Raw genomic sequence first — 11,315 nt, 5'->3', positions numbered from 1 at the left:
TTTACACTATATATCTCTTAATTTCTTAAGTGAATGGGAGGAGTAATTCATAAAAAAAATTATATATACATTATATAAATAAATTTAAACAAATTTAAATCGCGTGAAAGAGAACTCCAACCTAACATCTCACGTATCAGGCATTAATTCATAGAATTCTTGATAGTACGTGAGACGCTCGCTATGGCAAGAAAAATACTCCCTTCGTCCCAAAATGAATGTCCTATTTCTTTTCGGTACGGATATTAAGAAATGTGTATAAAGTAGATTAAGTGGGTTGGTGGAAATTATTTAAATATTAAGTATAGAGAGAGAGTGTGTATTGACAAAAAAAGAAACAGGATATTTCGTTTGGAACAACCCAAAAAAAATAGGACATTTCGTTTGCCACGGAGGGAGTAATAGATTGCAAAAACGGAAAATTGGAAAAGGATTATAGGGTGAAAATTATTTGAAAGGCCCCCAAAATGTCAAATCGAGTGGCATAATAATTCAATTTCACTTTCATTTAAACAGGCTTTATCTATTTATAACTATTTTTATTTGACGCTCCACCGCCCTCTCGCCGTCGGTTAAAAAACTAATTGCTAAAAATTTAACCCCCATAATAACCTCGGTGACTCGCTGTCCACCCACAATTCATCACAACCCAATCAAATCTAGGTAAACTACACGTGTCGATATCACGTTTCGCCTTCGTACTTTAGTCCACGAATGATGCCGTATTGAAGAATACCCCACTTCTTTAACCGAGAATTTTCACCTACGCATGGTTCGGTCATTTCCTAACCATGGTTAAACACCAGGAGCAGTTTATATTGACCACACCATTTCACTCCACAACAAAACCCCCATCTCCCCACCACCAAAAATATTGAAAGAGAGAGGAAAAACGAAAACAGAGAGAAGAGAAAAATGATGCTTGGAGAGAGAAGCTATGGCGGTACGACGGTGCATACTCCTCCGTGGCCCTCCGCCGCAGACGATCACAGCTCCCTCGCCTTGAGCCCCACCGCCGTCAATGCTAACGGCAACGTCGACGACTACTCTTTATTCTTCCAGGCCGACTCCTTAAAGGCGCTGCAGCGTTACTTACCGTCCAACTCAACCGACGTCGTTCCGGAGTTCTCCTTTGCTGACTCGGATGGCAGCGATTTCCTCCCCGTGGACGCGCACTCATGCGATAATTTCCGCATGTTCGAGTTCAAGGTGCGTAAGTGCACGCGCGGCCGCTCCCACGACTGGACCGAGTGCCCCTTCGCCCACCCCGGCGAGAAGGCCCGCCGCCGCGACCCGAGGAAGTACCACTACTCCGGCACCGCCTGCCCGGACTTCCGCAAGGGGACCTGCCGGAAGGGCGATGCCTGCGAGTTTTCCCACGGCGTATTTGAGTGTTGGCTCCACCCGGCGCGCTATCGTACTCAGCCATGCAAGGACGGCGTAAGCTGCAAGCGCCGCGTCTGCTTCTTCGCCCACGCGCCCGAGCAGCTCCGCGTCCTCAGCCCCCGCGCCGACTCCTACGACGGCAGCGCCTCCTCCTCCCACTCCCGCTTCCCGTTCATCGCGTCGCCGGAGTCGCCGTCTCCGCCGGCTGCCGAGTCCCCGCCGATGTCGCCGACGGTCAACGAGATGGTGGCGTCGCTGCGGCAGCTGCAGCTGAATAAGGTGAAATCGATGCCGTCGTCGTGGCTGGGGAGCTGTCCGTCGCCGCGGCTGAAGGTAGCGCCGCCGGGCTATTTCAGCGTGCCCACGACTCCGACCCGGGCCGTGGCCCGGCCCGGGCTTGGGTACTTCGAGGCGTGGGACTGCGAGGAGGAGCCAATGGAGCGGGTCGAGTCCGGGAGAAATTTGCGGGCCAAGATGTTTGAGAAATTGAGCAAGGAGAATCCCTTGGAGCGGGTCGATCCGGATCCGGATCCAAACCCAAACCCGGATGTGGACTGGGTGTCGGAGCTGATAAATTGAGGAGGGGCTTGTTGTGAATATGTGTGTTTTTCGGAGGGCAATCTGGGAATTTGTAAATAGTGAAAGGAACAATGAATCCTTTTATTTTTGGGGGCGGAATGAAAATTTTCTCTAGGCTATAATGTTGTACAGTGAAATTACAAAATTGGGGCTCTGCATGCTTAAGGTTGGAAAGCAGCAGGAGCTTGCCGGGTTTTATTGCTTAAGCGTCTCCCATAATTGCTATGCTTATTAGGTTTATTATGTTTACATAAATTTTGCTGCTATTTAGTTTCCCCTAAACTTGCTGATTATTGTAAATTATGAGGCCATGTATCAGTGATTGTCTATTTCGTGTTAATTTAATCTATATATTTACTATATTGTCGGTTTCTTGCTAATGTTATCTATATATATTTACGATTTAGTTGGTACAAAAATATAGCAAGGGTTATAGGTTATATTCGACGGATAATCCGATGCAGCGTAGACAAAAAAATTATTTGTCTATATGTGGGCTGCAAGTATTTCCTGGAGCATAGGAGAATTCTGAAAAAGTACTGCAATTCTTTTATTGTTATAAAGAAAGTACTTATTTGAAAAAAAGAAAAAAATACTAGTATTGTATTATTACTTGATAGAGGACAGAAGTTTAAATGTGGTTTGATACGCTTTATGTGCACCGTAGAGTTTCCAGTTATCTTGGAAAGAAAAAGGAAATCAGAGCAACCCTTTTTTTCTCTACGTAAATAAATGGGATGTGTTACTGTTTGGAGTTTGAACAATTTTGAACACAACAATTTTCAGGACAAACACAACATGCTCAATTAGGAAAAATAATTGGTTCTGTCAACAAAATCTATTTCAAGTGATAAAGTTGAGGCTCTTAAAGATTTTTATTTGTGAGAGGTCTCGAGTTCAATGTGACCTGCATATGATGTAGTACTTTTTCATGTTTGTATGGTGTATAGAACTCGCTTGTGTACGTTGTAATATATATATATATATATATATATATAACCTTTCTATAGTATATAAGTCCTGTCTGTGCGTGGTGTAGTGTCTTATTTGATTATATGTATATTTACCTCATGTAATTTTTTTTAAAAGGAAATATAATTTTTTTCAATCTTTTCGTCCACGAAAATTGTATGTTTATTACTCTCTGTTCCAACAAAGTTGAGGCGCTTCTTTTGGACACATAATATAAGGAGCTATTGCACTGGTGAAGTTACATGGATGAGTGGTGGGGCTATTTTTTAAGTTACCTCTAAATACACTATATTATGTATATAACTACAAAAATATTTTTTTGTCACTCTAAAAACTAAAAAGACAAAAAAATGTAGGGGCAAAAGATTTTGCCCCCTTGTCGTCGGGGTTAGGTTCCGCCCCTCATCGACAGGAAGCCACCTCGAGGCAAGCTTTTAAAAGCTCAACTAAAGTATTTCGGTTTAAGACAAACGGCCTCAAGGTTGTAGGGGTTGCAAAGAAATAACAACAAAGATGAGAGGTCATTCATGTTTTTAGTGGTTAGAAAAATTGAAAGACAAATAAGCTTGTACATCTTGACATCACATTAATCTCTAACCTAGAATACACAAAAAGAAGCACAATAAGAGAATTCGATTCCGATTTAGGACAAAGTGATACTATAGTAGGGAGATGGGTGAATGCATGGCTAATCAAAGCTCAGACTTCAGCCATTAGGTTTGATTTAAGAGTTCCAAATAAGTTGTTAAGATTGAGATTCTCACTAGAGGCTTTAGAGTTGGACATGATACTTAACAAAATTAAATTTCAGATTATGCACAACACAATGCATATTGATGAAAAATGATTTTATACCACTAAGAGGTCACACGAATTTTATTTAGGCTCAAGAGAGGCTGAGCCACATAGGACATGTAATATGAACAACGAACCAATATCAGTACTCAATAATAACAACAAAGCATCAATAATTAGTCAATAGGAACAACAACCAACAACAATTACATTGAGTGTCTCAGAGTTATACTCATCATCGACCAAGAAACCGGCAACAATTAACATTAAGAGGACCAACAAACCACCAACAATAGTGAATAAGAAAGATCTCACCGTAGGGTTTCAAGAGTGGTCTAAGAATTGGTCTCATCATAGACCTTCTGCCAAGCAAGAAAATTTTCATCCAAAGCAACCATTTTTTTTTTCCGCCTTTGCGACAGCCACTGCCCACCCTTCTTCGGAAGGATTCCAATGAAAATACATCGATTTTAAATCGAAGATACTATTAGAATAACAAAAGCTCATATCTAAACACGAGTCTTCTACGCCTCCAATGAGCACTACTCACAGGTAAGACAAATCGACATCGTCGTCAAACACATCATCGGCCGGGAAAAATTGAAGGCAACCTCTGATGAAGTAGGAATCTGTGCTCGTGGTAGCAACGTGTGGAGGGGGGAAGGTGATGGAGGTAAGCTCCAGTCGAATGGGGTTCATGACGAGTACGATTTTCGTAGTCGCTGCCTCTCCCACTGCTCAAATCGATCATAACAGCGAAGTGTGGCGTTGGAGTAGGCTTCGTCCCGACGATGATAGTGTAGGGGGTGGATCCGACAATTACGGAAGTGACGTCAGTCACGTCTGGATCGACGGGCACTAGCAACCTGAAATCACAAGCAACGTTAGAGCCCTCCGAAGAGCACCGGTGGGGGTGTCGATGGAAGGGCCTCCGACGCTCAAGTAAGTTAACTAATTATTCATATTCAATATTTACAAAATAGTCAACCATTTAACACAGCAACTTTGGTGTGAGTCCATTTCTCCACTCAAATTTGATGAACTATTTTCTACACTTTATACACATCTCTCAATTATTTATTAAAATTTGTGTCTTTACTCAATCATACAATTTTCGTGGACCAAGGGAGTAGTTTTTTACTTAGCAACTCATGTTCATTATATTATACTCCCTCCGTCCCTGAAATAAGTTCATCTTTTTCCTTTTTGGGACGTCCCCCAAATAAGTTCCTCTTTCTATCTTTCCATTTTTGGACAACTACCTCACCACTAATAATACTTTATTTATTCTTACTTTTCACTTTTTCACCACTCCCAATACTAATTATAACACTTTTCACCTTTTCACCATTCCCAATACTAATTATAACATATTTTTCTCCACTATCAATACACTTTACCATTTTTCCTTAATACCCGTGCCGTCCCCAAAGAGATACTAATTTTGGGGACGGAGGGAGGGAGTAATTGATTTTCATTTTGTAATAACTACTTGAAAGATCAAAAACTAATTAAACGGATGTGTCTTTAAATAAAGCTTGAGGACCCAATTAAATATCAATGTCTTCAAATAGGAGTTTAGATGAACATAACATTAATAGTGTTGAAATTCACTAACAATAATGAGGACTAATATAGCTTGCTGGCATTCAATATATGAACGATAGAACCCACAACAAGGTCAAATAATTTTTGTTATGGGTTTAAGACTTCAAATTTGGAACTCTAATGAATAAATCTAAGAGACATACCTTGCTTTAAACATTCTTGCATCGAAATTCAAGAAGGCACATATTCTGCACATCGCGGTAGATGTGTCAAAAGCTGATTAATTCTTTCACATCACTTCGTTGTTCAGATCTTCAATTTGGGATAATAATTACCACCAAATTTTATGTTGTACAATAATACCACCAAATTTTTATTTTACTTTCATTAAAAATCAATCATTCAATAACTACCTTGTCACCAAGTCCATCGTAACAAAATAATCTCGGCTACATTTACCAGACATGTTAAATCTATTTGTGTTAACGGCGTAACGCCTAAAAATGCCCACATCTATAACTTCTAACTAAAAAAGTTTTTTTTTTTTAAACAACTAAAAAGGGTTTTGACTTATAAATAATCGAACTCTTCTTATTTTCTAATTTTACACTCTAATTTTAAAATTTATCTATAAATACATAAACTTTGAATTCTTTCTGATTTTACACCCGATGAATTTTTATCCTCAAATCGTTGTTGACATGACAACCGAATTAAGAGGGAAATTTGAAGTATATAATGAAACAAATAAATTTGTTGTCAATGTCAGATCTAAAATACTAGTTTAGGATGTCAATCTGACTTTCATATCAACAACGATTTGAGGGTAAAAATTCATCGAGTACAAAACAAAAAAGAATTTAAAGTTTAGATATTTATAGGCAAGTTTTAAAGTTATGGTGCAAAACCAGAAAATGACAAAAATTTAGTATTTATAGAATTACAGGCCAATACCCCAATTATAAATGTCCACTTTTATAGAAAATTTGATTCTATGCCCAAATTAAAATGAATGATCGAAATCACCCTTGGAAGTTGATGGCTTTACATGATTTTTTGTGTAAAGTCTTACCATTTTCTGACAAAAGTATAACTGATCCGCAAGAAAAGTGTAAGAAAAAAGTGGCTTGCTATTGGAAAAAGTAGGTTCTCGAACCTACTTTTTCGACCGATAAACTACTTTTTCTGTAGAAAGTTAAAATTTTCAATCGAAAAACTAGTTTGTCTATAAAAAAAAGTAGGTTGTCGTCTGGGTGGCAACCTCACTAAGTAGGTTGTCTTGCCATCCGGATGACAATCTACTTTTCTGATAGCAAGTTATTTTTGTCTCTGCAAGTACATTGATTGAGACATTAAGAGTAATTTAGTCAATTTGGGGATAAACACAATAATTTTATAAAAATAAGCAATTTTCAGTACAATTTAATAGGAGTGATCAGTTTTAATTTTTACTCAATCTATTTTGTCGGATATTGATAATTGTTCTAATTAAAAAAGAAAAAAACAAAGTACATAACTAAAGCAGTTAATAAAATTAAACTTAGCTTTGCAATTATAAAAATAGCAAAACATTATACTCATATAAAATAAATAATCCTCAGAAATATGAGATTGATATACTAGCTAGCTATACATAGGGCCCTCATCGGGGTGAACAAAATATTTGAAACTGAATAATCGAACCAATCCATATAAAAATATTAAAATATGGTTCATTTTTTTGATTTGGTTCTGTATATTTTTCAAAATAATTTGGTTTTACAGTTCGATTTGGTTAGATTTTATCAAAATCGAAAACTGAATTATATTTACAGCATATATATATACATATAGATATAAAAAACAATTAAATTTAATTTTTTTTCCTTATTTTTCAATTTTCTTTCATTTTTTTAAAATTTTTTTGGATTTCGATTTTTTTTTATTTGGTTCAGTTTTAATTCTAAAAAGTTCAATTTATTTTGATTTCATTTATTCGATTAATTTGATTTTATTTATTTATTTTTAAATTAAATGAAATTAAATGTTACTCCCTCCGTCCCACGAATCTTGAGTCATTTTTATATATAGTAAGAATTAGTAAAAAAAATAAGGGGTTTTAATTAAACTTATCTTAATTAATTATGTATTTTTTTACTTTATTACCTATGCACTTTTTTACTTTATTACATACACACTTAAAACACTAATTTTTAACTTCTTATTCCTTAATTTTTATGTCAGAAAAAAAATAATTCAAGATTCGTGAGACGGATGAAGTAATTTAATTTCAACAAGAAATCAAAGTACATCTGTAGCTATACATTATCCGTGACGCAAAATATAAACTAAACTAGGATTTTAGTTAAAGGTAAAAGTTTTCCAGATTGCAACTGTATTAAGGTTGAAGAATGGGGAAAGTGTGTTCATGGGACAGTTGGATATTTTCTTTAAGAAAAGATGGGATTTTGTTTTTGACTGAGGCTCTGGAAACCTGCAGAAATTTCTGGTTCTTATCCATTACAATCATGTGGGTGGTGGGCCCCTTCCTCATTTATAAAAAATTAAATAATACTAGTACATATTTATAGTAGTGTCATAGGTTTGAAGATTGCACCTAAAGTTTAGTCCAAATAGAAGTAAATTTAACTTATTTTAGAGCTACTCCCAATAATATTTGGATGCATTGGTGCATTTGGATGGTGAAAATAAGCATATATTTCCTCCGTTTCTCGTAAATATGTCATTTTAGTTGAACATAAATTTTAATAAAACATTAATAAATTTTATGTAATAAAAAAATAATCTCGTAATTGTAGGCTATAAATGATTGAGATTGAATATGAAATAAATTTATATATATATATAAAATCATTTATAAGGATAAATGATACTCCCTCATCTACAAAATATTGTTATAATTTGTCATTTTGCGTTCATAAAAGACGTGAGTTTACATATAATTTTTGATCCGTTCATATAATTTTAAACCTCACACTATTAATTATATCCTGAATTATTGAAATTGATTTTTTAAACTTTAAACTATCAATTTTGTATCAATTGTATCATACGTCTATTTTTTTTTTTTTTTTGCTTTAGAAGTTTGACATGACTCACCGAATACCACGATCTGATCTCTTTTTACCTACATTATATAAAAAGACGTAATTATATGTGTTACTAATTAAAAATTAAAAGGGTGAAAAAATGGATGAAGGGTACAATTGATACAAAATTGATAGTTCAATGTTAAAAAATTATTTTTGATAATTCTGAATATATATAATTGATAGTGCAAAAATAGTTCAGGGTTTAAAGTGATATTTACCCTATATTTTTAGTAAGGGCTCGTTTGCTACATGATATAGGATAAAACGTGATATCTTTGACTGTGATATCTATTAATTTATTAGATATCAATATCATGTTTGGTAAGATATATAAAAAAAGATTTTACGCTATCACACCTCCTAGATGTGATACATAATCCAAAAGATATGTATAATAGATAACGGGTCATTAATTTATAAAGGACTTTGAGTTTTGAAGCAAACAACATGTTAGGATAATATAGATATCTATCCAACACTAATCATGCATAGCAAACAAGCCCTAAATTTGTGGGTCTTTTTCTCCACTCATTAACATGTAGGTCCATTCTCTACTCACTACCTCAATTAACTTTAATTTTTTCATTTTTCTTCATTTGTGGGTCTCTTTCTCTACTAACTAAATAAACAACATATATTTTTTTTAAATTCGTGCCTCCCTCCATTAAGAAAATATTTCGTGAATGGAGAGAGTAAAAAAAATATGTGAGGTTATATCTTAATAAGTGAAGTGATATACTTTTGACATACGTCAAAAATAGTGCTCCACTCATCCCGTTTTAAATGATAAAAAATAATTGGGCAAGAAGATTAAAAAATGTGTGATAAAGGTGTAAAGTGATGGTGTGACAATTAAAAGAAATGTAATTACTCAATTTTATTTCTAAATTTAGATGGATTAAATAGCAAAAACAACCCCAAGGTTGTCCCGTATTTTTCAATTTCATCCCCCACAAATCAGAAGTGGCATGGCAGACCTTATTGTATATTTTTTTAAAATTTTCCGTCCACATTTGCAACGTTCGTTAACCGTCCGTCCAATAAATATTTTTTTTTTTTTAAATTTCAAACGGGCCCCACTAACCGTTTAAATTCTAGGAGAAGAAATACGCCTTCAATGCAGAACACCACACCAAAAAGAACCCTTCAACTTCTCATCTTCTCCACTTCTTTGCGTCGGAATCTAGTCGGAGTTTGGCGATTTTTTACATGGTTTGGCTGGCGAAGATAAAGGAAAACAAAGGTAAGTTAAAAAGTTTCTTTTCCCTGTTTATGTCGAATGTACAATGTTTATGTGTTTTCGTTAGATGATATTCCATAGCTCTTCGAGTTCATCCTCCAATTCACAGGTTAAAGCTTCCTTTGCTTTGCTCAACTCATTCACCAACTTCTTGTTCTCCTTCCTCAATTCAATGATAACATCTCTACCTTTTGAACTCAATGGTTCATCATACCATTCAAAAATACTCGCAATTCTTAGTCTGAAAAGGGAGCATTAACAACAAAATTACACAAGCATTTATCATCGGTCCAAGATGTCAAAATTACAAGTACTTGAATACATTCCAGTTTTGACAACTGTAGAACCTCCGGCCGGGATTATCGTCGATCCAAGATGTCATTCTAGAGGCTTTCAACCTCCTACCTTCAAATACGCATGAACAATACCTTGATTCTTCATAGCTAATATCCATCTTCGAGCTTCTACTCCTACTTGCTGAACTGCCCTGCGAATTGCAAGACATATTGGAACTCATCTTATGCGTCGACTGAAGGGAGAGAAACCCCAAGCTCAATCGGAAAATTTTTGTGTAATTCTTCGTCTGATTCTTTGAAAATTGAGGAATGTAAAAAATTAGGGTTCATGTATACAAGATTGGGGATTGAGGGTGACTTATCCCGCTATTTAGGGGTTTCATCGGTAAGTAAGTGGGGCCCATTTTCAAGTAAAAATTAAAAAAATAATAATTATTGGACGGATGGTAAACATACGTCACAAATGTGGACGAAATTTTTTAAAACTAAATACAATGAGGTCTGCCATGCCACTTACGATTCGTGGGGATGAAATTGTAAAATACGGGACAATGTTGAGGTTGTTTTTGCTATTTAATCCAATTTAAATTGATTTAAAGTGAGAAAAGTCAAAATAAAAATTGAGTCATTTGTAACATAATTTGGAGAGTATGAATAGAGAAATTTTTGCACTTTTTATAAAATGTGGAGGGACTTCCAGCTTAAAATTGAAAGCTAATAAAGTCTACCCTGCGTATCAACGCATGTGCGCATCACCTTAGGATGTGAACACGTGTCTCGGTTAAAAAGCTACCCGGTTCAATTCTTTTATTTTATGAGCCGGTTTGTTTTATTGTAATACCGGTTAACCAAAACATGTTTTGTTTTATGATTTTTGTTTGGGTGCTCGGGGTTCCGTACCGAAGTCAAATGAAGGCACATTCACTAAAATTACACGTTTTGGAGCTTTGTTGCTTTGATCTTTTGTCGCAATTAAATATCGACCATTTGATTACGTTTAAAATTTTGAGTTCTCCTTTTGTTTTTTATCAATGATTTAACTGTTTTCATTATTTTATTTTTTCTCTTTACCTCATATTCTTTGTAGTATACGAATAATTTATTCTGTTAGCTCTTTTGATTAATGAAAATTGTATTGTTGGCGTGTTACGACGCTCCAGCAAACAAGCCTTGCATCGGTAGAAGATTAACTATTGGAGTAGAACGTATATATATATTTTTTATCTTTTCGGGTTGTATTTTTTGTCCAACGATTTGTTATCTTAATTTCTTTCCGTCTCTCGTTTTTTTTGTGTGTTTTCATTGTGTTATTCTATTTTACGGTAAGGTTTAATGTAGACGTGGAGTATTGTGTTCTTGTCGTTGAATTTTTGGCATATTTTTCATTGGTTTGAATCGTAAATTGAT

General features: G+C 35.3%; 1 protein-coding gene across 1 annotated transcript; it reads left to right on the top strand.

Annotated features, from left to right (window-relative positions):
- Positions 1–555: 555 nt before the first annotated feature.
- On the top strand, positions 556–2,325 carry LOC130988484 (zinc finger CCCH domain-containing protein 20-like). The gene has a single exon (XM_057912350.1). The coding sequence runs from the start codon at positions 916–918 to the stop codon at positions 1,963–1,965; it is 1,050 nt and encodes a 349-aa protein (XP_057768333.1). The 5' UTR covers positions 556–915; the 3' UTR covers positions 1,966–2,325.
- Positions 2,326–11,315: the final 8,990 nt, after the last annotated feature.

The sequence above is a fragment of the Salvia miltiorrhiza genome, chromosome 6 (assembly GCF_028751815.1).
Source record: "Salvia miltiorrhiza cultivar Shanhuang (shh) chromosome 6, IMPLAD_Smil_shh, whole genome shotgun sequence".
NCBI classification, from domain to species: Eukaryota; Viridiplantae; Streptophyta; class Magnoliopsida; order Lamiales; family Lamiaceae; genus Salvia; species Salvia miltiorrhiza.
Note: the sequence above shows the minus strand (reverse complement) of the source record. Positions and strands in the feature narration are given on the sequence as shown.